This window comes from Gigantopelta aegis, chromosome 9, assembly GCF_016097555.1.
Source record: "Gigantopelta aegis isolate Gae_Host chromosome 9, Gae_host_genome, whole genome shotgun sequence".
NCBI lineage: Eukaryota > Metazoa > Mollusca > Gastropoda > Neomphalida > Peltospiridae > Gigantopelta > Gigantopelta aegis.
In genome coordinates this window covers 69,910,356-69,938,180 of record NC_054707.1, presented here as the reverse complement: position 1 = coordinate 69,938,180, position 27,825 = coordinate 69,910,356, and the positions used below count along the sequence as shown (strand labels likewise).

Here is a 27,825-nt window from a genome sequence, read left to right as displayed (position 1 = left end):
TAGAACATTTCGGCGCAAAGGGTTTCAGCTTATGGTATGTTAAAATAGAGGAAGGTAAATATTCGTGTTATCTTATACCAAATAAGGTTCAGTCATGGTCCGATGTCCAGGTCTGGGTTAGTTGTTAAAGAGATATCGGTGTCGGTTCTTATGACGAGTAGCAAAATATCTCTTGTGGATGAAGGCAGGGCAAAATCAGGCTCAGTTGATAAAGCACTCGACTGGTACATCAAAGGCCGTGGTATGTGCTGTAATGTCTGGGGAAAATGCATATGAAAGATATCTTGTTGCCAATGGAAAACGTAGCGGGTTTCCTCCAAAGACTTCCTGTCAGATTTACCAAACACGTGACATCCAGCAGCTGATTGTTAATTGACCGACGTGCTCTAGTGGTGTCATTAAACAAAATAATTTAACTAGAATGAAGCCGGTACTGGGATACAAACGCAACAATATCTAGCCTATAAAACCGTTTGCTTAATCACCAAGTGAGCTAATAAAACAACTCAATGTGTTTGTTTGTACCTCTGTACCTCAGTACGGGACGTAGTCCAGTGGTACACCACTCGCCTGATTGGCAGTCCTTCTAGGATCAATCCCCATTGGTGGACCCATTGGATTGTTTCTCGTTCCAGCCAGTGCTCCACAACTGATGTAATAAAGGCTGTTATATGTACTATCCTGTTTGTGGGTCGATGGTGCATATAAAATATTCCTTGCTGCTAATCAAATATTGTAACACTTGGAATGGTTGTAGCGGGTTTTCTCTCTCATTGTCTATGTGATCCTAAACCATAGCCATGTACTGAGGACGACACCACTAGAGCAGATTGACATATTAATAATCGGCTATTGGATGTCAAACATTTGGTAATTTGTACACATAGTCTTAGAGAGAAAACGTGCTACATGTTTCCATTAGTAACAAGGGATCTTATATATGCACCATCCCACAGACATGATAGCACATACCACGGCCTTTGTATTACCATTCGTGGTTCACTGACTGGAACGACAAATAGCCCAGTGGGCCTACCGATGGCGATCAATCCCAAACCGACCGCGCATCAAGCGAGCGCTTTACCACTGGGCTACGTCCCGTTCCGTCATTAAATACGACAATCCGTCCGTCGTTCTGTACCTCGACAACAAACTCTCGATCAGCGTCTTCCAGCATGAGGTCTATCGTACCCACGTGACCTGTGTTAATACCCACAGTTCTCTGCAGATCACTGGTCTGAAAAAGAAACAAAGATAAGACTTTAAAACTGTAATGTTTCTTCAATTGAACCGGCAGTCTTAAAGCTAACTTAAAGTAATTAATATAAATGAACTACTCTAATATTGTATCTAATTGTTTTCAAAATTCTGTATCTACGGCTTTCTATTTACGTTACACTTTTGATATTCTTAAGTTGAGTATGCATAGGCGACCGCAAAACTGTTATAGATGGAGGCAAAACATGTTGGCGTATAATATTAAAGTATAAGGATGGTCATTCACATGCAAGTCTGGGAAAACTAAGTGAATATTTGTGTAGATGCCCAACTGATTGAGATCGAGGGCGCATGCTCTCCCGGAAAACTAGATGTTCTGAAATGCATTTTTGTGTGTATTCTACAAGTAAAATTCATCATTACAAATGGTGACTGTGACGGAACATGCTCTTATCTTTCGCCTGTGGCGATGTTAATTGTTTTAGAGGGCCGTGTGCAGCTTGGTTACGTAATACCCCCCCCCCCCCCCCCCCCCACGCGCGACGTGGTAGAGCTACGTTCCAATATGCACTTAAACCAGATGTGGAGGCCATGTGGCCAGTAGTTACGTAATAACTCCGGTAGTGCGGTTTTACGACCGTGGGTTCTAGCGAACTAGGCGTCGGTCTGTCTGGCCATCAAAGAGAAAATACCGTCCCTGGGAGTTGTGGAACTATCACATGATAGATGAGGTACCGCGTTGTGGCCCCAGGCGATATTCGCTGTCTCTGAGATTTTTGAATAAATAGATAGGATTTTAGATATATCGGGTAGAAACATTGGAAGGCTCCCGGGGAACGTAGTCCGACTGGACTGGTAAATATATTGTTCTGCTCTGTTGTATAACCTTGATGTGATTGGTGTGACTTTAAATATTTTAATACTGTATTATACCAATATTCTTTAGACAGTGTCTCCGGTAATCTGACGAAGTAAATTGTAGGCTTCACTGTTCTAATATTTTTATAAGATAAAGCTTAGCCGGTCATCCTAGAGGACCTAGATAAACTGTATGTTATTGTCTTTATTGTGATAGGTACCAGTATTAATTCTGTATTACAAGGTTACTGAATGAGTATTTAAGGGTTAATTAAAAATTAACCAGTTAGGAATAACGTTTCTCAATTATCACACGTGTGTGTGTTGTATGACCGTGAAGTGATTAGAATATTGTGTAAACTAGACACCTAGTGATTAACTAATTAAGTGATTAGTTCTGGGTTGTTATTATATTGTTGTTGTTAATTAACTACTGCGGCAAATACATTTGTCAGCGTAGTGTTAATACAGATTCCAAAGTGTATTGTGTTTTGTTGTGTTTTCTAGTGAACTAAACGTGCTACATATATATATTTACATAAGATCTTATCTCTGATTATACATAGAGCCGAGCCACTCGGGTATTATACTGTCCGATACAGAGAGATCTAAAAGATATACAGTTAGAAGAGATATTTGGATAATCGTGTTTTATTCAGTTACGGGTATTATAGGATCCCCGTGACAGTGACAAATGGAACACTTTTTAAATGCATTTTTGAAGATGGATACACGTGTATGTGCTGAATATATAAACGCCTCAGTAATGTACCAAATTGCTGGATCAAATGAAATAATTACTCACAACTGTATGATCCAATCAAATAGTTCGTACAATTACAACAAACAGTACAATATTGTATCATAAATAACCAACAATACAATTACTATGAGTGACTTTGTATTAAACGTTTAACTGAACTCTGGTTTGACTCCTTTGGTAGCGTATTTACGATATTCATTTCCGAGTGGTTCGGGATCATACTCCTGCGGAACAGTTTGAACACTTGATGTTCTAAAATACAATGTTCTGCTTTCTACAAATAAAATTCTTTAAGGCAAATGTCGATAAATGCCAATATTTCAAATATGAAAAGTTAACATGTATACTTTCTAGCGAATACACGTCAATAAATGTCAGGTCTAGATCTAGGAGGGGGTAGGCACCCCCTTGACCCCATCCCCACCCCCCATCCCCCACTGCGGACGCCCATATGGGATAGATTCATTTATAGCTATTTAAAATAAATGTACAAATTGAGAGGGCGCGAGAGCAGAAAAGTGTGCGAGGGATAGGTCTAGACTGTGGTGAGTGACGTTTCTTGTGGGTTCGGGATGATCTCAAAAACAAAATAAAGACTATTCGCTTGGAGAAATGGGTAGCGGAGACTTTCGAAACGCATTTCAAAAAAATATGTCTCTTGCCATTATGCTAATGCATCATTAAATTGTTTTAAGCAGTATATGCGAGATATTTTACACTGCGCCAGACGTTATATACCAGTGTCTGTGTTTTAAGCAGTATATTATGAGATATATTACACTACGCCGGAGGTTATTGGCAAGGATCTGTGTTTTCGCTTTACTCATTACCACTAAAGTGCATCCTGTTCATTGAATCCTATTACACACACAGGTGTTTTCACATACCTCGACGAAGATTTTCTTCACGTTAGTTAAGAGTGAATTCTGCAGGGAGTTGAGAAACGTGAATAAACTGTTGACTTCTTTTCTCTGGTAACCAAGGAACCGAGACTGCAGACAGATTCCTGTTTCTTCCACGAAACGCACCAACTCGTTGTGAATAATCTGTGGAAAGGAATGGATTTTTTTGGGGTGGTGGATTTCTTTTTTGTTAATCTTTATCTTTCAATTTATTATTTTTCAGATCAACTGCAAAGTTCAATCTGGGGTCTTTCAGATCATGTTAAAGACGTCATTTCTTATCCTAAGATTTTAATCATTGGCATTTTTATTACCCTCAGAATTGTGTCTAAACATTAATTATATTATATTGTTAGATAAGATGGTGCGCCTACATTACGTGATGGACTATTTCTATAGATTAATGGTAGTTGCCGTGTATGCATTTGGCAAAAGAAAGGGCAGAATACACCATTGATATACCAGTTGTGGAACAGTGTAGAGAACGTGACGTACAGAAAAATGAAAGAATGCTAGCAGTCGTATATATACATATATATATATATATATATATATATATATATATATATATATATATATATATATATATATATATATATATATATATATATATATTAATAGGTCTGTCCAGAAAAGGTACCTTTTTGGTACCAGAATTCATAACGTGTTTAATATATTTTCGAAGCTATCTTAACGCTACAAAATCGTAAAACCATCGCACGTTATGACGTCACTATGGCGTGTGCTATGGTGAAATCATAACCTTAGATGGTTTTACGATTTCGTAGCGCAAAGATACTAGCTTCGAAAATCCCTAGCTAGAAAGATATTCGAGGATTATGTTTAAAGCGAATGAATTAGCTACTTTGGTACATCGAACAAATATTGCAATCACATCTCGTATTCTATATGTGTGTGTGTGCACTAGCTAGAACGAGAAGGCAGTTGTACATTAATAGTATACTGCCTTTTCGTTCCAGCCAGTGCACCACGACTGGTATATCAAAGGCCGTGGTATGTGCTATTCTATATATGGGCTGGTGCATATAAAAGATCCCTTGCTACTAAGCGGCGGTGTCGTTAAACAAAACAAACTTTGTTTGTAGAACTGCCATTATCAGTGATGTGGAATTATGTCATGGTTGTCGAGTCCAGTGTTAAACCAACAATTACCTTTCCGTTACCATCCTGATCGAGGATCGCAAACGCTTTGTCCACTGTGACGTCCTTCCCAAACAACAGCTCCGCCTGCTCCCTCGAAAACTCCGTTTCCTGGAGAATGAAGAACAATTCAATTTAATAACTACGGGCGGACACAGGATTGTATTTCTTAGTCATTAGTCTCGTATATTCACGGTAAACTGACATCAAACGTGCAATAGCATTGTCTAGCTAGTACTAGTATTTTATCGTAGATTAAAAGTGCAAGCACCATATAGGCGTACACTCCTGCACGCAGACACAATATTAACGAAATACTGAAGAATTAAAACCAATGTCACACATACGTCTTTGAAAGCGTTTTCCAGCTCGCTGCGGTCAATGACGTCATTTCTGTCGAGGTTATGCTTCAACAATACCTGCAGTAACAGAAAACAAAATAGATTAAAGGGACATACCCTAGTTTTTAAACACTACAGCATATTTTTCACTATTAGAGCCGTTTATGATCAATGAAATCAAACATTACTTATATTTTATTCTTTTGATGATCCATTTCCCTAGGACTTCTGAGAAGTAGCGGTTATTGATTCGAGTTCTAGTCTATTTTTTACGATATTTTCCTGTTTTAACGTCACAGACTCTTCTTTCGCTCTGTTGTAATTTTATCCAAATGTGTTGCAGGTTTGTACATTAACTGAATTTATTGTCCATTTTAACGAGTTGAAACTACGGTCTGCGCCTTTAAAAAGAAAGGGAAACCAGAAACATTATCGACGTTTGAGTACAGTTAAAAGAAAGATAATATATAAATAAATAAAAGTAGCAATATATATTCATAGAAAGAAAATTTGTGCTTCATGGAGAATGATATTATATGTTATATTTTTGTTTATATTTAGTATATACTGGAGATAACAATATCTGACGTTTGACGGTGCAGAGGAATTCTAACAAGACAAACAAAATGTCCGGCATATCTCTATCAGACGGTTATCTATAACCGTGTATCATTAGTTTTAAGCAGAATATACGGCACTCGAGTTAAATATGTGAATCAAGCAAACTCTGACTGAAATCATAATAATGCTCATAACGCTTTCAAAGTCCATAGCCATACTAATAGACTAATAAAGTGTCTAGACTTCAACTGCACGTCATCAGTATGGGCGAGACTTTATCAAAAGCTTAGTCAGGTCAGGTCATAGGTTTTAACGTGCACATTCAGAGCAATTTGTTATAGTGCACGCCTGTCATGGGCACAGGTGTTGGCCCATGCAGGCTACTCCATCCAGGACAGGAAAGCTTAGTCTAGAGTCTAATGTCTTATAAGCATGCTGCTAGGGCCCGTACTTTAAGTCTTTAGACAATAGACTCAACTCTTTAATGGCATCACATGCATACCGTGTATATGAATTACCATGATGTAAAAGGTCTCAAGACGTTATTAAAGTCACATATCCTAGTTTCAACTAGGGCCTCCACGAGTCAAAACTATTGGACTCGAATACTCGAGGGTCAAACGTGACCCGGACCCGAGTACCCAAGACTTGATAATAATGAGACTAAGGAATAAAGTAAAATAGCATAATGCATCTGCGCTGAACATGGATGCTAAATCATGCCATGGTATTGTGTTGCACACATTCTTACAGCCCCATAATGTAACTGGCTGCAAGCATATGGTAAAATGATGTAAAAAAAATATAATTAATTCAGAATGCTCTTCCTTGCACAGTGCTTGAACCTTAATTGGGTATAGGTACGTTGATATGTTATCCTATCCTATCCTATTCCTTGTACGGGTACTCGAACAGACTCGAGTCTTGCTAGAATCGGCTCGTGCCCGAGTACTCGAGTACTCGTGAAGACCCTAGTTTCAACCGTGAAAATTAACAAGTTCGGTTAATCTACACAGCTGTAACACATTTTGATAAAGTTACTACAATACAGTCAAAGAAGAGTCTGTGACGCTGAAACGGGGAGATACCCGTAAGGAGTAGGCAAGAGCTTGTCTTCGTAATCGTTACTTCTCAGAGAGACGTGCGTTTTTTAAAATATGAAAATTTCATTCCGTGGTATTAGTAACACTAAGATGGCCACAAACACTTGTACGGAAATGGATAATCTAAATAACAAAATCTAAGTAATGTTTGATTTCAAGTTACAGTGTCTGGTTATATATAATAATATCATGCATAAATATGAAATACAAGTTCAACTGCACTTTTAAAAAATTCGTGTGTGTTCGCTATGAACGGAGAACATCAAAAGTATACGCTTGATTCGTCGCCTGTACGGCCATTGCTCGGCAAACCATAAACGACAGCCTGTTGTCAATTTCAATTAACAGGTGCGTTTGCGGATTTGAAATTGTAGGGTTCGTCTAAAAAAAAATGAAATGAGAATTCTTGCGCTGTACAAAGAACGTTCGGTTGAGGATACGTACTATTCTTTAGTTAAAACCGGTTTTGATCTTGACAACGTACTATCGACAATCGTACCTTCCTATTTAAGAATTAATATTTTATAAAGTGTTAGTAGAACTTTCAAAGTTTAGTTTGTATAACACATTGATCATGTATATATTTTTAATAAAATATACTAAAGTAGAAAATGACCGTTTTCACTTTTTAAAGTTATATTCTCTGGTTACCATAATATAACATCATGTACAAATGTGAAATACAAGCTCAAATGCACTTTTAAAAAAGTCGTGTGTGTTCGCTATGAACGGATATCGTCAAACGTATACGCTTGTTTCGTCGCCTGTGCCGCCATAGCTCGGCAAAGCACAAACGAGAGTCTGTTGTCAGTTTCAGTTAACACGTGCGTTTGCCGATTTCAAATTGTAGGGTTCGTCTCAAAAAATTAAAAGAGAAATCTTGCGCTGTACGAAGAACGTTCGGTTGAGGATACGGTACTAGAGTCTTTAGTTAAAACAAGGTTTGATCTTGACAACGTATTATCGACAGTCGTACCTTCCTATTTCAGAATTAATATTTTATAAAGTGTTAGTAGAACTTTCAAAGTTGAGTTTGTATACTAGCAACACATTAATCATGTATATATTTTTAAAATAAAATATACTAAAGTAAACAATGAACGTTTTCACTTCTTAATTTTACGTGTTAAAATCGACAAATTCAAATAAATATTCTTTCGTTTGGAAATGGTAAAGTTAGTGTGTGTGTGGGGGGGGGGGGGGGGGGGGGGGGGGGGGTGCATGTGTGTGTGTGTGTTTAACGACCTCAAAGTTAGAGCATATTAATTTAATAATCATCCGACGCCATACAACCGTAAATAAAATGTGTTGAGTGCGTCGTTAAATAAAACATATCCTATCCTTCCTTCCATCTACTGTTGGATGTCTAACATTTTGGAAATTTTGACATATAATCTTAGAGAGACATCGGGTGCGTGTGCAGGGGGAGGGTATTGGAAGTCGAAACCCTTACTTTCCCAAGCTTTAAAAAATTGAAATGTATTTTCTGGGGGACCGTGGCAACATATAAACTTCGCTCAACACAATCTATAACCCCGCTGAAATCCCTGCACAGGCGCCTTGAAAACCCGCTACATTTGTTTTTTTTTAGAAAGGGGTCGTTTATATCTACCATCCCACAGACAGGATATCACATACCATGGTCTTTTATATACCTGCCGATGGGGATTCATCCTAGACTGACCGCGCATTTCCAAAAAACACCTTTTTATTAATTGAATGAGTAATGAATAAAAATAGCATATAGTCTTGAAAAATGTTACGTAAATCGAACACAGTACCCTCTTCCTCTACCCCTAGAGCGTTACGTAATTAGTAACACCCCCTTACATGTAACGCGTATGCCAACAGCTGGCCACTGTCAAAAGTTCAAGGCAAATCCCCCACTCACCGACCCCTGGAAAGGCGTCGTACCATACCTCTATGCATATAAATATGTTTTGGAGATATGAGACGACCCCTCAATCAAGACAGTTAAATTTGTTCAAAAATTGCGAAATCTCACGTGATCTCTTGTTAGTGAATTCTATACTTGTGATAAGCCAATAAAAACCGAGATCGGTACGAGCCCGTCAAAAGTGTCCCACTTTCAAAATACTGGCTTTGTTTTTAACCTGGATAAGCCAGCGTAGTGAAACCAATGCGGAGTGCAGCGTCATATATGCACCAAACGTAATTGGATTTTCTTTTCTATATGCTTAAATAATAAAAATATTCCGTATACTGCCGCTTTAATTTTACGTGTGGTAAAATCGACAAATTCAAATAAATATTATTTCGTTTCGAAAGGGTAAAGTAAGTTTGTTTTGTTTAACGACATCAGTGTTAGAGCATATTGATTCAATAATCATCTGCTTTTGTGTGTCAAACGTTTGGGAAACTGGCGCATGTGCAGTTTGGGGGGGGGGGGGGGGGGGTATTGGAGGTCGAAACCCTTCCCTGACCAAGATAAAAAAAATTGAAATATATTTTCTGGGGGAACATGGCCCCATATAAACTTCGCTCAATGCAGTCTATAACCCCCAACCCTGCTGAAATCCCTGCACACGCGCCTCGGAAACCCGCTACATTTTAAAATTATTATTATTATTGTTTGTTTTTTTTTGTTTTTTTAGCAAGGGATCATTTATATGTATCATCCCACAGACAGGATATCACATACCATGGCCTTTTATATACCAGTCATGGAACAATCCCGCCGATGGGGATCGATCCGAGACCGACCGCGCATTTAAAAAGAAACATCACATTTTTAGATCAAAGTAATGGACAGAAATAGCATATAGTCTTCATAAATGTTATGTATATCAAACATACCGCCCTCTTCCTCTACCCCTAGAGCCTTACGTAAGTCTTAACACCCCCTTACATGTAACGCGTATGCCAACCGCTGGTCACTGTCAAAATTTCAAGGCAAATCCCCCACCGACCCCTGGAAAGGTATTGTACTATACCTTTATGGATATAAATATATTTTGGAGGTATTAGACGACCCCTCAATCAAGACAGTTAAATTTGTTCAAAATCACGTGAGAAGCTCAGCGCCTGCGCAAATCGCGTAAATTCCCAGTTCTACTGGCGTCCCGCTAATTGAAGAAAAACAAGCTGGCCATTGGGTTTGCAGTTGACCTAGATAATGTAGATAAGTGAGCATTGAGGAAACTATAGCGATGTGGTGGGCCTTTTATGTACCAAACAGAACTGGATCATGTATTCTAAATGCTTAAATAATAAAAATATTCCAGACGCTGCAGCTTTCAGTTATCAAAAACGGCTCTTTATAGTGAGAAATACGTCGTAGTGTTTAAAAACTAGGGCAAAAACGAAAGGGATATTCGGGGAAAATAAGGTAGTATGAAACCTTTTTATCATGTATTTCCATTATTCTACCCACAATATTAGTTGTAATCCATGTAAACATGCGTAGTGATTCGTTTGCAATGTTATATAGCTGTTTGGCAGTAATGCTAATATGAATAAATGTGGTTATTCAGATTCGGGTATTTTCCTTTAATTCGGGCAAAAATCAGCTTCTCCTACAAATATTGGAGCCTATGGCCGTTGAGTAGTACCTTGAAAAAAGCATCCACGGCTTTGGTAACCCGACGATGTTCATGTTCTGCCCGCTCCTCAAATTTCCTCTGCTTCAAGCTTTGTCTTTAAAAACAAAATCATATTACGACATTAATATTTGCAGGCACAAAAGTGAACATTTTACGACAATAATATTTGAAAGCACAAAAGTGTACGTTTTACGACATTAATATTTGAAGTCACAAAAGTATATATTTTACGACATTAATATTTTTAAACAGAAATGTGTACATTTTATGACATTAATATTTGTAAATACAAAGGTGTACATTCTACGACATTAATATTGAAAGTCACAAAAGGGTACAATTTACGACATTAATATTTTAGTCACTAAAGTGTACTTTTTATGACATTAATATTTGTCATCACAAAGGTGTACATTTTACTATACTAATATTTAAAGTCACCAAAGTGTACTTTTTATAACATTAATATCTGTAGTTCTAAACATGTACATTAAAGGTAGACTAAACTCCAACAAGAGCGTTATGTGTTGGAAAGATGCATACCCGGACCACCAACACATACTGACACTTTAACAAATGAATAACGCGTAATTTTAAAATTAATTTAAAAAAAACATGATTATTCCTGCTAACTGGGGGCAATCATTTTGTTTCGTTTTAATGACGTCCGGTGGTATTGCTTGGAGCGAAGTGACGTCAGCTCAGGTCCAACTTCTCTATTATGCACAGTGTAAACAAACGCTCTAATTTACGACAAGGCGCTTCGCTTTCATCAACCTGACTTGTAAAACAACATAAATGACTTGATAGTATAATAAACTATTTAACTAAATATATTTCAGTTTGCATCAATATAACGAAATGGAGTTATAGTATTTTTTTCTTTTAAAAAATCCAAAGAAAAAATGCATATTATTAGGCCTATTGGTAGGATACGTTCGAGCAAAAACGACCACTCACGATACCCAAGTGATATTTTCATTTCTTTGGGACTACGTAATTGGTCAGTTTTGTGATTTTAGATGGGAAAGTCTACTTAATCAAGGGTTTTACAGAATTAGTTACAGTAATAAATCAAAACGGCTGGTAAAGTCCATTACGATTTGAGGTTATCACACAATACCCTGTGATCTTAACAAAAGAGGCACGTCTTTTTAGTGTGTCTAGACACAGTGTCTGGGGACCGTCTAAATATACACCTGCCAATCAAGAACTACAGGTACAGGCTACGGAAAGAAAAGACCAATTAACCAAGAAAACACTCCGACTATTATTTCAGTACGTGGGTTAATTTGTGTACAAAATATAATACAGTTATTTCAACACTTTGACAACGGTGGTTTATTTTGTATTGAAAAAATAAACCACATATACACGTTGCTGTGTTACTGGGATGAAAATTATTACAGAACATTGCGATGCATCCGCAAAAATGAGGTATGTTTTGTTTCTTCATTTCGAAGACTAATTCCTGACGTGACACGTTAGGTATTACCTAACCACCAGCTCGCCAGAGGGCGTATTCACTGGGATGGTACAAAATGGCTGCGCCCGTTATATATAATAGCAGTCACATTTAACCGTTTTATTAATTAACTATACGATTATACTTGTTGATATTAAACAATAATGTGCGTTATATATCGTTATGAATGTGCATACAGGCCAAATGCCTTGCTTTAGCATTCCTTTAAGACGACTTCATGTAATAACATGAATGTATAATTACAATATTCACATTAATGTTTTTAGGTAGATCGAAGTATGCCAAGGTCAAGCTATGACTCACGCTAAGTCCACGACGCAGGACACACACCTGCCCAAGTAAGCCAAGATCAGGCTGTAACTCAAACCAAAGTCAAGACGTAGGACACACACCTGTCCAAGTTGGTCACGGTAAGGCTATGACTCACACTAAGATCAAGGTTACGGAAAGTACGTAATATAACCATACAGTCTTCCTTGCTGACAAATCGAGATTTAACGTGAACACTTACTCGTAGAGTTTGGTAGGGATATTTGGTCGTTCTGGACTCAGCACACCTATTCTTTTCTCCAGTTCATATTTGAGAATATCACGCTCCTTGTCTGCATACTAAAAACATCAAAGAAAATCTCATCAGTATATCCTGTATGAGCGTATAGTGAAATCTGTCTTGAGGTGCTTCCTTCGACTGTACGTTCTTTCTACAATTGCAATTTGTGTATTCTGCTATTTCGGGCCACGATGATGATGATGATGATGATGATGATGATGATGATGATGACTATGATGATAGTGATGATAATAATGATGACGGTAATTACAATGATGGTTGTAATGATGTGTAAACGTATGTCACTTTTTAAAGTATTTTGTGATCACCTTTTCTGTTCTGTTCTGTTCTTCCAGAAAATATAAAATTGATAAAAGACTCATCATACAGAGATTGAACGAACTTTACATATTGAGCCGATCATTACGGTGTCCTAAATAAAAACTGGACTCTTTAGACTTCTTTGACATCTGAAGTAAACAAGTCAGGAAGTCAAGAAACAGTGACTATAAAATACTTAAAAATGGGATATACGTTTATCTCAGCAGGATAGAAAAAGGTCAGCGTGCAAAGAAAGAAACTTGTGACTTCAATAAGAAGAAAACAAAACGTTGTCAGTTTATTAGTTAATGGCAGTGACGTCCCATTCACGGAAAGCCCTCGAGGCATCACTGAGACTAAGAAGAATGACAACATCTAAAAACACAGTGGATTTATCGGACCAGTTCTAAACGAAAAGCGCACATCAAATTGACTGATATATAGAGAATAATACGTTAGTGGTCGTTAGATACTATTTATCTCACAACGACTTGTTTTAAAATGTATCTAACCAGCGAAAACGAGTTGTGAGATAAATGGTATCAAACGGACACGAATGTATTATTCTATTTCTTACATATCATAAAACAAAAACCCAGGTTTTAAGCAAATATTTCGATTAAAACTTATTTACAGCCGTTGCAGTTGTAGCCGACTTACGCGTCACAGACACATGATTGCCAGGTTAACTATACGTTACAGTGTAATCGATTTCCACCGTTCTGTTTTTTATTGGACGTATGACATTGGTGACCTGGTCATCACCTAAGAGCATCCAGTCGTATGTCTTGAAATTATTAACACACGTACATGCGTAAACTATGTGTTCTCAAAAATAACGCATCGTGTTCTCACAAGCAGGTGTGTAAGAAACATCAATTGTCTCGGTTTAAATGTTTATGTTTGAGTCCTTTTGTATTGCAAAACAAATTACATGGATGTAAAGTGCATATGGATTATTTTTACTTTTCCAATTTTTAATTTAAAAAGGCATCTTTCCATAATGCAATGGCAAAAGGAAGCAACAACCAAATTAGAGTCCAAAAACGTTTAACAACCTTTCAGATGTAACATCAAAAATTTGTAGTGTTCAAAAACGACTAAATGAAGAGATAAAACAATTTTATGCAATAAAGCCAACAAAGTTTATAGTTTTGCTTGTTTTCTCGAAATCTTGAAAAAGTGACTTTCTTCCTTGTGTCACAATAGAACAGAATAGCAGTAGCAATAGCAGCAGCAGCAGATAAGACAGGAAATGTTTTATTTAACGACGCACTCAAAACATTTTATTTACGGTTATATGGTGTCGGACGTATGGTTAAGGACCACTGAGAGAGAAAACCCGCAGTCGCCGCTTCATGGGCTACTCTTTTTCTGATTTGCACCATTCCACAGACAGTATAGCATATACTACAGTCTTTTATATACCAGTCGTGGTGCACTGGTTGGAACGAGAAATAGCCCAATGAGCCCACCGGCGGGGGTCGATCCTAGACCGACCGCCCACCAAGCGAGCGCTTTATCACTTGGTTACGTACCGCCCCTCAGTAACAGATAACGTAGATGTAGTTTTGGTAGACGTGGCAATACATCACAACTACTTTATAGTTTAGGGTTTTTTTTTACACAAGACGGGTTAATAAATCACAATGTCTTATAGCTTACCAGCAGAAACCCTAACGTGTTTTTATTAACACTGCCAAATCTCTGCCTTTTATCAAAGAGTTTTGGCAAGTCTCTCAGCGGCTGCAACTTGTGAAGGAAGCCATCTTCTGGTGCCATGGATAGGTACCAGCCTGTGAAGAGAAAAGCGAAATAGCAAAATAATCGAATGAAGAATTTGATACAAATTATAAAGTTTGTTTTGTTTACCGACACCACTAGAGCACATTGGTATATTAATTATCGGCTAATGAATGTCAAACATTAGGTAATTCTGACATATATCCTTAGAATACAAACCCGCTACATTTTTTCTATTAGAAGCAAGGGGTATTTTACAGACACAGACAGGATAGCACATACCACGGCCGTTGATATACCAATGATGGTCCACTAACTAGAACAAGAAATAGCCGAATGGGTTACCGACGGGGATCGATCCTAGACCGACCGCACATCAGGAGCGCGTTTGACCACTGGGATACGTCACGCTCGAACGTGATACGAAAGGAAAAGAAAGGAATCCGTGTTTAACAAGACCATCCAGTAAATACTTTGTATTTCGTCATAGGACACTAAGTGTCCAGTATATAAAGTGTGACGCTCGATGAGAAGAAACAGCCACATAAGCTATACCTTCCGATTAGTAGCAAAGGAACAGTTATATCCACTTTCATATAAATTAAAAATCATCTGCTTTGGATATGTCACTTGTGAATATTATACTCAATAATGCTTTGTTTATTACACACAATTCATGGAAATCTTAGCTATAAGGGTTTGCAACTGTATAAGCATTGTGATGACCTATTGCTCCATATACTCAACAGACAATAAATATCACGAAATTGCCCTTTATCGATGAAACATTTTCATTTCTTACCTAACTACTATACAAACGCAGATTTGAAACAGACTATAACTCAAAAATGCCATTATTACACCCGACAGGAGTGGTTACAGCATTCAGGTGCAACGATTACATTTGAGCTATGGAAGGAAGGAAATGTTTTATTTAACGACGCACTCAACACATTTTATTTATGGTTCTGTGGCGTCGGACAAATGGTTAAGGACCACACAGATATTGAGAGAGGAAACCCGCTGTCGCCACTTCATGGGCTACTCTTTTCGATTAGCAGCAAGGGTTCTTTTATATGCACCATCCCACAGACAGGGTAGTACATGCCACGGTCTTTGTTACACCAGTTGTGGAGCACTGGCTGGAACGAGAAATTAATATTTAAGCTATAGTCTGTATCAAATGTTCTGTTTTATATAGTACGTTCCTAAGAAAACAGAAATCTTTTTGTTTTCGGTAAAAGGCTATCTCCTAATGTTTATATACCGGCCTTGGTGGTGTCGTGGTTAAACCATCGGACACAAGGCTGGTAGATACAGGTTTCACAACCCGGTACCGGCTCCCAACCAGAGCGAGTTTTAGCAACTCAATGGGTAGCTAGGTGTAAGACCACTACACCCTATTCTCTCTCACTAACCACTAACAACTAACCCACTGTCCTGGACAGACATCCCAGATAGCTGAGGTGTGTGCCCAGGACAGCGTGCTTGAACCGTAATTGGATATAAGCACTAAAATTAGTTGAAATGAAATGAAAATGGCGTTTATAATGTCTGTTGTTTATACGGAGTAATATGCCATCGTAATATTAATGTAGTATACAATAAACCGTATCATTAACATTATGCCTTTACTCTATTGGTTTTGATTAATAAACCGTATCATTAACATTATGCCTTTACTCTGTTGGTTTTGATTAATAAACCGTATCATTAACATTATGCCTTTACTCTGTTGGTTTTGATTAATAAACCGTATCATTAACATTATGCCTTTACTCTGTTGGTTTTGATTAATAAACCGTATCATTAACATTATGCCTTTACTCTGTTGGTTTTGATTAATAAACCGTATCATTAACATTATGCCTTTACTCTGTTGGTTTTGATTAATAAACCGTATCATTAACATTATGCCTTTACTCTGTTGGTTTTGATTAATAAACCGTATCATTAACATTATGCCTTTACTCTGTTGGTTTTGATTAATAAACCGTATCATTAACATTATGCCTTTACTCTGTTGGTTTTGATTAATAAACCGTATCATTAACATTATGCCTTTACTCTGTTGGTTTTGATTAATAAACCGTATCATTAACATTATGCCTTTACTCTGTTGGTTTTGATTAATAAACCGTATCATTAACATTATGCCTTTACTCTGTTGGTTTTGATTAATAAACCGTATCATTAACATTATGCCTTTACTCTGTTGGTTTTGATTAATAAACCGTATCATTAACATTATGCCTTTACTCTGTTGGTTTTGATTAATAAACCGTATCATTAACATTATGCCTTTACTCTGTTGGTTTTGATTAATAAACCGTATCATTAACATTATGCCTTTACTCTGTTGGTTTTGATTAATAAACCGTATCATTAACATTATGCCTTTACTCTGTTGGTTTTGATTAATAAACCGTATCATTAACATTATGCCTTTACTCTGTTGGTTTTGATTAATAAACCGTATCATTAACATTATGCCTTTACTCTGTTGGTTTTGATTAATAAACCGTATCATTAACATTATGCCTTTACTCTGTTGGTTTTGATTAATAAACCGTATCATTAACATTATGCCTTTACTCTGTTGGTTTTGATTAATAAACCGTATCATTAACATTATGCCTTTACTCTGTTGGTTTTGATTAATAAACCGTATCATTAACATTATGCCTTTACTCTGTTGGTTTTGATTAATAAACCGTATCATTAACATTATGCCTTTACTCTGTTGGTTTTGATTAATAAACCGTATCATTAACATTATGCCTTTACTCTATTGGTTTTGATTAATAAACCGTATCATTAACATTATGCCTTTACTCTATTGGTTTTGATTAATAAACCGTATCATTAACATTATGCCTTTACTCTATTGGTTTTGATTAATAAACCGTATCATTAACATTATGCCTTTACTCTATTGGTTTTGATTAATAAACCGTATCATTAACATTATGCCTTTACTCTGTTGGTTTTGATTAATAAACCGTATCATTAACATTATGCCTTTACTCTATTGGTTTTGATTAATAAACCGTATCATTAACATTATGCCTTTACTCTATTGGTTTTGATTAATAAACCGTATCATTAACATTATGCCTTTACTCTATTGGTTTTGATTAATAAACCGTATCATTAACATTATGCCTTTACTCTATTGGTTTTGATTAATAAACCGTATCATTAACATTATGCCTTTACTCTGTTGGTTTTGATTAATAAACCGTATCATTAACATTATGCCTTTACTCTGTTGGTTTTGATTAATAAACCGTATCATTAACATTATGCCTTTACTCTGTTGGTTTTGATTAATAAACCGTATCATTAACATTATGCCTTTACTCTGTTGGTTTTGATTAATAAACCGTATCATTAACATTATGCCTTTACTCTATTGGTTTTGATTAATAAACCGTATCATTAACATTATGCCTTTACTCTATTGGTTTTGATTAATAAACCGTATCATTAACATTATGCCTTTACTCTATTGGTTTTGATTAATAAACCGTATCATTAACATTATGCCTTTACTCTGTTGGTTTTGATTAATAAACCGTATCATTAACATTATGCCTTTACTCTGTTGGTTTTGATTAATAAACCGTATCATTAACATTATGCCTTTACTCTATTGGTTTTGATTAATAAACCGTATCATTAACATTATGCCTTTACTCTGTTGGTTTTGATTAATAAACCGTATCATTAACATTATGCCTTTACTCTGTTGGTTTTGATTAATAAACCGTATCATTAACATTATGCCTTTACTCTGTTGGTTTTGATTAATAAACCGTATCATTAACATTATGCCTTTACTCTGTTGGTTTTGATTAATAAACCGTATCATTAACATTATGCCTTTACTCTATTGGTTTTGATTAATAAACCGTATCATTAACATTATGCCTTTACTCTATTGGTTTTGATTAATAAACCGTATCATTAACATTATGCCTTTACTCTATTGGTTTTGATTAATAAACCGTATCATTAACATTATGCCTTTACTCTATTGGTTTTGATTAATAAACCGTATCATTAACATTATGCCTTTACTCTATTGGTTTTGATTAATAAACCGTATCATTAACATTATGCCTTTACTCTATTGGTTTTGATTAATAAACCGTATCATTAACATTATGCCTTTACTCTATTGGTTTTGATTAATAAACCGTATCATTAACATTATGCCTTTACTCTATTGGTTTTGATTAATAAACCGTATCATTAACATTATGCCTTTACTCTATTGGTTTTGATTAATAAACCGTATCATTAACATTATGCCTTTACTCTATTGGTTTTGATTAATAAACCGTATCATTAACATTATGCCTTTACTCTATTGGTTTTGATTAATAAACCGTATCATTAACATTATGCCTTTACTCTATTGGTTTTGATTAATAAACCGTATCATTAACATTATGCCTTTACTCTATTGGTTTTGATTAATAAACCGTATCATTAACATTATGCCTTTACTCTATTGGTTTTGATTAATAAACCGTATCATTAACATTATGCCTTTACTCTATTGGTTTTGATTAATAAACCGTATCATTAACATTATGCCTTTACTCTATTGGTTTTGATTAATAAACCGTATCATTAACATTATGCCTTTACTCTATTGGTTTTGATTAATAAACCGTATCATTAACATTATGCCTTTACTCTATTGGTTTTGATTAATAAACCGTATCATTAACATTATGCCTTTACTCTGTTGGTTTTGATTAATAAACCGTATCATTAACATTATGCCTTTACTCTGTTGGTTTTGATTAATAAACCGTATCATTAACATTATGCCTTTACTCTGTTGGTTTTGATTAATAAACCGTATCATTAACATTATGCCTTTACTCTGTTGGTTTTGATTAATAAACCGTATCATTAACATTATGCCTTTACTCTGTTGGTTTTGATTAATAAACCGTATCATTAACATTATGCCTTTACTCTGTTGGTTTTGATTAATAAACCGTATCATTAACATTATGCCTTTACTCTGTTGGTTTTGATTAATAAACCGTATCATTAACATTATGCCTTTACTCTGTTGGTTTTGATTAATAAACCGTATCATTAACATTATGCCTTTACTCTGTTGGTTTTGATTAATAAACCGTATCATTAACATTATGCCTTTACTCTGTTGGTTTTGATTAATAAACCGTATCATTAACATTATGCCTTTACTCTGTTGGTTTTGATTAATAAACCGTATCATTAACATTATGCCTTTACTCTGTTGGTTTTGATTAATAAACCGTATCATTAACATTATGCCTTTACTCTGTTGGTTTTGATTAATAAACCGTATCATTAACATTATGCCTTTACTCTGTTGGTTTTGATTAATAAACCGTATCATTAACATTATGCCTTTACTCTGTTGGTTTTGATTAATAAACCGTATCATTAACATTATGCCTTTACTCTGTTGGTTTTGATTAATAAACCGTATCATTAACATTATGCCTTTACTCTGTTGGTTTTGATTAATAAACCGTATCATTAACATTATGCCTTTACTCTGTTGGTTTTGATTAATAAACCGTATCATTAACATTATGCCTTTACTCTGTTGGTTTTGATTAATAAACCGTATCATTAACATTATGCCTTTACTCTGTTGGTTTTGATTAATAAACCGTATCATTAACATTATGCCTTTACTCTGTTGGTTTTGATTAATAAACCGTATCATTAACATTATGCCTTTACTCTGTTGGTTTTGATTAATAAACCGTATCATTAACATTATGCCTTTACTCTGTTGGTTTTGATTAATAAACCGTATCATTAACATTATGCCTTTACTCTGTTGGTTTTGATTAATAAACCGTATCATTAACATTATGCCTTTACTCTGTTGGTTTTGATTAATAAACCGTATCATTAACATTATGCCTTTACTCTGTTGGTTTTGATTAATAAACCGTATCATTAACATTATGCCTTTACTCTGTTGGTTTTGATTAATAAACCGTATCATTAACATTATGCCTTTACTCTGTTGGTTTTGATTAATAAACCGTATCATTAACATTATGCCTTTACTCTGTTGGTTTTGATTAATAAACCGTATCATTAACATTATGCCTTTACTCTGTTGGTTTTGATTAATAAACCGTATCATTAACATTATGCCTTTACTCTGTTGGTTTTGATTAATAAACCGTATCATTAACATTATGCCTTTACTCTGTTGGTTTTGATTAATAAACCGTATCATTAACATTATGCCTTTACTCTGTTGGTTTTGATTAATAAACCGTATCATTAACATTATGCCTTTACTCTGTTGGTTTTGATTAATAAACCGTATCATTAACATTATGCCTTTACTCTATTGGTTTTGATTAATAAACCGTATCATTAACATTATGCCTTTACTCTATTGGTTTTGATTAATAAACCGTATCATTAACATTATGCCTTTACTCTGTTGGTTTTGATTAATAAACCGTATCATTAACATTATGCCTTTACTCTGTTGGTTTTGATTAATAAACCGTATCATTAACATTATGCCTTTACTCTGTTGGTTTTGATTAATAAACCGTATCATTAACATTATGCCTTTACTCTGTTGGTTTTGATTAATAAACCGTATCATTAACATTATGCCTTTACTCTGTTGGTTTTGATTAATAAACCGTATCATTAACATTATGCCTTTACTCTGTTGGTTTTGATTAATAAACCGTATCATTAACATTATGCCTTTACTCTGTTGGTTTTGATTAATAAACCGTATCATTAACATTATGCCTTTACTCTGTTGGTTTTGATTAATAAACCGTATCATTAACATTATGCCTTTACTCTGTTGGTTTTGATTAATAAACCGTATCATTAACATTATGCCTTTACTCTGTTGGTTTTGATTAATAAACCGTATCATTAACATTATGCCTTTACTCTGTTGGTTTTGATTAATAAACCGTATCATTAACATTATGCCTTTACTCTATTGGTTTTGATTAATAAACCGTATCATTAACATTATGCCTTTACTCTATTGGTTTTGATTAATAAACCGTATCATTAACATTATGCCTTTACTCTATTGGTTTTGATTAATAAACCGTATCATTAACATTATGCCTTTACTCTGTTGGTTTTGATTAATAAACCGTATCATTAACATTATGCCTTTACTCTGTTGGTTTTGATTAATAAACCGTATCATTAACATTATGCCTTTACTCTATTGGTTTTGATTAATAAACCGTATCATTAACATTATGCCTTTACTCTGTTGGTTTTGATTAATAAACCGTATCATTAACATTATGCCTTTACTCTATTGGTTTTGATTAATAAACCGTATCATTAACATTATGCCTTTACTCTGTTGGTTTTGATTAATAAACCGTATCATTAACATTATGCCTTTACTCTATTGGTTTTGATTAATAAACCGTATCATTAACATTATGCCTTTACTCTATTGGTTTTGATTAATAAACCGTATCATTAACATTATGCCTTTACTCTATTGGTTTTGATTAATAAACCGTATCATTAACATTATGCCTTTACTCTATTGGTTTTGATTAATAAACCGTATCATTAACATTATGCCTTTACTCTATTGGTTTTGATTAATGAACCGTATCATTAACATTATGCCTTTACTCTATTGGTTTTGATTAATAAACCGTATCATTAACATTATGCCTTTACTCTATTGGTTTTGATTAATAAACCGTATCATTAACATTATGCCTTTACTCTATTGGTTTTGATTAATGAACCGTATCATTAACATTATGCCTTTACTCTATTGGTTTTGATTAATAAACCGTATCATTAACATTATGCCTTTACTCTATTGGTTTTGATTAATGAACCGTATCATTAACATTATGCCTTTACTCTATTGGTTTTGATTAATGAACCGTATCATTAACATTATGCCTTTACTCTATTGGTTTTGATTAATGAACCGTATCATTAACATTATGCCTTTACTCTATTGGTTTTGATTAATAAACCGTATCATTAACATTATGCCTTTACTCTATTGGTTTTGATTAATGAACCGTATCATTAACATTATGCCTTTACTCTATTGGTTTTGATTAATGAACCGTATCATTAACATTATGCCTTTACTCTATTGGTTTTGATTAATAAACCGTATCATTAACATTATGCCTTTACTCTATTGGTTTTGATTAATAAACCGTATCATTAACATTATGCCTTTACTCTATTGGTTTTGATTAATAAACCGTATCATTAACATTATGCCTTTACTCTATTGGTTTTGATTAATAAACCGTATCATTAACATTATGCCTTTACTCTATTGGTTTTGATTAATAAACCGTATCATTAACATTATGCCTTTACTCTATTGGTTTTGATTAATAAACCGTATCATTAACATTATGCCTTTACTCTATTGGTTTTGATTAATAAACCGTATCATTAACATTATGCCTTTACTCTGTTGGTTTTGATTAATAAACCGTATCATTAACATTATGCCTTTACTCTATTGGTTTTGATTAATAAACCGTATCATTAACATTATGCCTTTACTCTATTGGTTTTGATTAATAAACCGTATCATTAACATTATGCCTTTACTCTATTGGTTTTGATTAATAAACCGTATCATTAACATTATGCCTTTACTCTGTTGGTTTTGATTAATAAACCGTATCATTAACATTATGCCTTTACTCTATTGGTTTTGATTAATAAACCGTATCATTAACATTATGCCTTTACTCTATTGGTTTTGATTAATAAACCGTATCATTAACATTATGCCTTTACTCTATTGGTTTTGATTAATAAACCGTATCATTAACATTATGCCTTTACTCTATTGGTTTTGATTAATAAACCGTATCATTAACATTATGCCTTTACTCTATTGGTTTTGATTAATAAACCGTATCATTAACATTATGCCTTTACTCTGTTGGTTTTGATTAATAAACCGTATCATTAACATTATGCCTTTACTCTGTTGGTTTTGATTAATAAACCGTATCATTAACATTATGCCTTTACTCTATTGGTTTTGATTAATAAACCGTATCATTAACATTATGCCTTTACTCTATTGGTTTTGATTAATAAACCGTATCATTAACATTATGCCTTTACTCTATTGGTTTTGATTAATAAACCGTATCATTAACATTATGCCTTTACTCTATTGGTTTTGATTAATAAACCGTATCATTAACATTATGCCTTTACTCTGTTGGTTTTGATTAATAAACCGTATCATTAACATTATGCCTTTACTCTGTTGGTTTTGATTAATAAACCGTATCATTAACATTATGCCTTTACTCTGTTGGTTTTGATTAATAAACCGTATCATTAACATTATGCCTTTACTCTGTTGGTTTTGATTAATAAACCGTATCATTAACATTATGCCTTTACTCTGTTGGTTTTGATTAATAAACCGTATCATTAACATTATGCCTTTACTCTGTTGGTTTTGATTAATAAACCGTATCATTAACATTATGCCTTTACTCTGTTGGTTTTGATTAATAAACCGTATCATTAACATTATGCCTTTACTCTGTTGGTTTTGATTAATAAACCGTATCATTAACATTATGCCTTTACTCTATTGGTTTTGATTAATAAACCGTATCATTAACATTATGCCTTTACTCTATTGGTTTTGATTAATAAACCGTATCATTAACATTATGCCTTTACTCTATTGGTTTTGATTAATAAACCGTATCATTAACATTATGCCTTTACTCTATTGGATTTAATAAACCGTATAAACCGTATCATTAACATTATGCCTTTACTCTGTTGGTTTTGATTAATAAACCGTATCATTAACATTATGCCTTTACTCTGTTGGTTTTGATTAATAAACCGTATCATTAACATTATGCCTTTACTCTATTGGTTTTGATTAATAAACCGTATCATTAACATTATGCCTTTACTCTATTGGTTTTGATTAATAAACCGTATCATTAACATTATGCCTTTACTCTATTGGTTTTGATTAATAAACCGTATCATTAACATTATGCCTTTACTCTATTGGTTTTGATTAATAAACCGTATCATTAACATTATGCCTTTACTCTATTGGTTTTGATTAATAAACCGTATCATTAACATTATGCCTTTACTCTATTGGTTTTGATTAATAAACCGTATCATTAACATTATGCCTTTACTCTATTGGTTTTGATTAATAAACCGTATCATTAACATTATGCCTTTACTCTATTGGTTTTGATTAATAAACCGTATCATTAACATTATGCCTTTACTCTATTGGTTTTGATTAATAAACCGTATCATTAACATTATGCCTTTACTCTATTGGTTTTGATTAATGAACCGTATCATTAACATTATGCCTTTACTCTATTGGTTTTGATTAATGAAACCGTATCATTAACATTATGCCTTTACTCTATTGGTTTTGATTAATAAACCGTATCATTAACATTATGCCTTTACTCTATTGGTTTTGATTAATAAACCGTATCATTAACATTATGCCTTTACTCTATTGGTTTTGATTAATGAACCGTATCATTAACATTATGCCTTTACTCTATTGGTTTTGATTAATAAACCGTATCATTAACATTATGCCTTTACTCTATTGGTTTTGATTAATAAACCGTATCATTAACATTATGCCTTTACTCTATTGGTTTTGATTAATAAACCGTATCATTAACATTATGCCTTTACTCTATTGGTTTTGATTAATAAACCGTATCATTAACATTATGCCTTTACTCTATTGGTTTTGATTAATAAACCGTATCATTAACATTATGCCTTTACTCTATTGGTTTTGATTAATAAACCGTATCATTAACATTATGCCTTTACTCTATTGGTTTTGATTAATGAACCGTATCATTAACATTATGCCTTTACTCTATTGGTTTTGATTAATGAACCGTATCATTAACATTATGCCTTTACTCTATTGGTTTTGATTAATGAACCGTATCATTAACATTATGCCTTTACTCTATTGGTTTTGATTAATGAACCGTATCATTAACATTATGCCTTTACTCTATTGGTTTTGATTAATGAAACCGTATCATTAACATTATGCCTTTACTCTATTGGTTTTGATTAATAAACCGTATCATTAACATTATGCCTTTACTCTATTGGTTTTGATTAATAAACCGTATCATTAACATTATGCCTTTACTCTATTGGTTTTGATTAATAAACCGTATCATTAACATTATGCCTTTACTCTATTGGTTTTGATTAATAAACCGTATCATTAACATTATGCCTTTACTCTATTGGTTTTGATTAATAAACCGTATCATTAACATTATGCCTTTACTCTATTGGTTTTGATTAATAAACCGTATCATTAACATTATGCCTTTACTCTATTGGTTTTGATTAATAAACCGTATCATTAACATTATGCCTTTACTCTATTGGTTTTGATTAATAAACCGTATCATTAACATTATGCCTTTACTCTATTGGTTTTGATTAATAAACCGTATCATTAACATTATGCCTTTACTCTATTGGTTTTGATTAATAAACCGTATCATTAACATTATGCCTTTACTCTATTGGTTTTGATTAATAAACCGTATCATTAACATTATGCCTTTACTCTATTGGTTTTGATTAATAAACCGTATCATTAACATTATGCCTTTACTCTATTGGTTTTGATTAATAAACCGTATCATTAACATTATGCCTTTACTCTATTGGTTTTGATTAATAAACCGTATCATTAACATTATGCCTTTACTCTATTGGTTTTGATTAATAAACCGTATCATTAACATTATGCCTTTACTCTATTGGTTTTGATTAATAAACCGTATCATTAACATTATGCCTTTACTCTATTGGTTTTGATTAATAAACCGTATCATTAACATTATGCCTTTACTCTATTGGTTTTGATTAATAAACCGTATCATTAACATTATGCCTTTACTCTATTGGTTTTGATTAATAAACCGTATCATTAACATTATGCCTTTACTCTATTGGTTTTGATTAATAAACCGTATCATTAACATTATGCCTTTACTCTATTGGTTTTGATTAATAAACCGTATCATTAACATTATGCCTTTACTCTATTGGTTTTGATTAATAAACCGTATCATTAACATTATGCCTTTACTCTATTGGTTTTGATTAATAAACCGTATCATTAACATTATGCCTTTACTCTATTGGTTTTGATTAATAAACCGTATCATTAACATTATGCCTTTACTCTATTGGTTTTGATTAATAAACCGTATCATTAACATTATGCCTTTACTCTATTGGTTTTGATTAATAAACCGTATCATTAACATTATGCCTTTACTCTATTGGTTTTGATTAATAAACCGTATCATTAACATTATGCCTTTACTCTATTTTTGATTAATAAACCGTATCATTAACATTATGGTTTTGATTAATAAACCGTATCATTAACATTATGCCTTTACTCTATTGGTTTTGATTAATAAACCGTATCATTAACATTATGCCTTTACTCTATTGGTTTTGATTAATAAACCGTATCATTAACATTATGCCTTTACTCTATTGGTTTTGATTAATAAACCGTATCATTAACATTATGCCTTTACTCTATTGGTTTTGATTAATAAACCGTATCATTAACATTATGCCTTTACTCTATTGGTTTTGATTAATAAACCGTATCATTAACATTATGCCTTTACTCTGTTGGTTTTGATTAATAAACCGTATCATTAACATTATGCCTTTACTCTATTGGTTTTGATTAATAAACCGTATCATTAACATTATGCCTTTACTCTGTTGGTTTTGATTAATAAACCGTATCATTAACATTATGCCTTTACTCTGTTGGTTTTGATTAATAAACCGTATCATTAACATTATGCCTTTACTCTGTTGGTTTTGATTAATAAACCGTATCATTAACATTATGCCTTTACTCTATTGGTTTTGATTAATAAACCGTATCATTAACATTATGCCTTTACTCTGTTGGTTTTGATTAATAAACCGTATCATTAACATTATGCCTTTACTCTGTTGGTTTTGATTAATAAACCGTATCATTAACATTATGCCTTTACTCTGTTGGTTTTGATTAATAAACCGTATCATTAACATTATGCCTTTACTCTATTGGTTTTGATTAATAAACCGTATCATTAACATTATGCCTTTACTCTGTTGGTTTTGA

At 33.7% G+C, this 27,825-nt stretch overlaps 1 protein-coding gene and 1 long non-coding RNA gene across 2 annotated transcripts in view; one reads left to right on the top strand and one right to left on the bottom strand.

The window, feature by feature from the left end:
- Window positions 1-13,383, top strand: part of LOC121380416 — a 29,187-nt gene extending 15,804 nt beyond the window's left edge. Inside the window, exons 2-3 of the long non-coding RNA XR_005958930.1 lie at window positions 12,223-12,366; window positions 12,863-13,383. This is a non-coding gene — a long non-coding RNA (uncharacterized LOC121380416). The remainder of the gene's footprint in view (window positions 1-12,222; window positions 12,367-12,862) is intronic.
- The window catches only part of LOC121380414, a 54,942-nt gene that overhangs the window by 3,107 nt on the left and 24,010 nt on the right, over window positions 1-27,825 (bottom strand). Inside the window, exons 7-13 of the mRNA XM_041509216.1 lie at window positions 14,493-14,623; window positions 12,468-12,565; window positions 10,480-10,564; window positions 5,250-5,321; window positions 4,915-5,013; window positions 3,727-3,885; window positions 1,142-1,237 (exon numbers count right to left, since the gene is read on the bottom strand). Coding sequence (XP_041365150.1) covers window positions 1,142-1,237; window positions 3,727-3,885; window positions 4,915-5,013; window positions 5,250-5,321; window positions 10,480-10,564; window positions 12,468-12,565; window positions 14,493-14,623 — 740 coding nt within the window. The remainder of the gene's footprint in view (window positions 1-1,141; window positions 1,238-3,726; window positions 3,886-4,914; window positions 5,014-5,249; window positions 5,322-10,479; window positions 10,565-12,467; window positions 12,566-14,492; window positions 14,624-27,825) is intronic.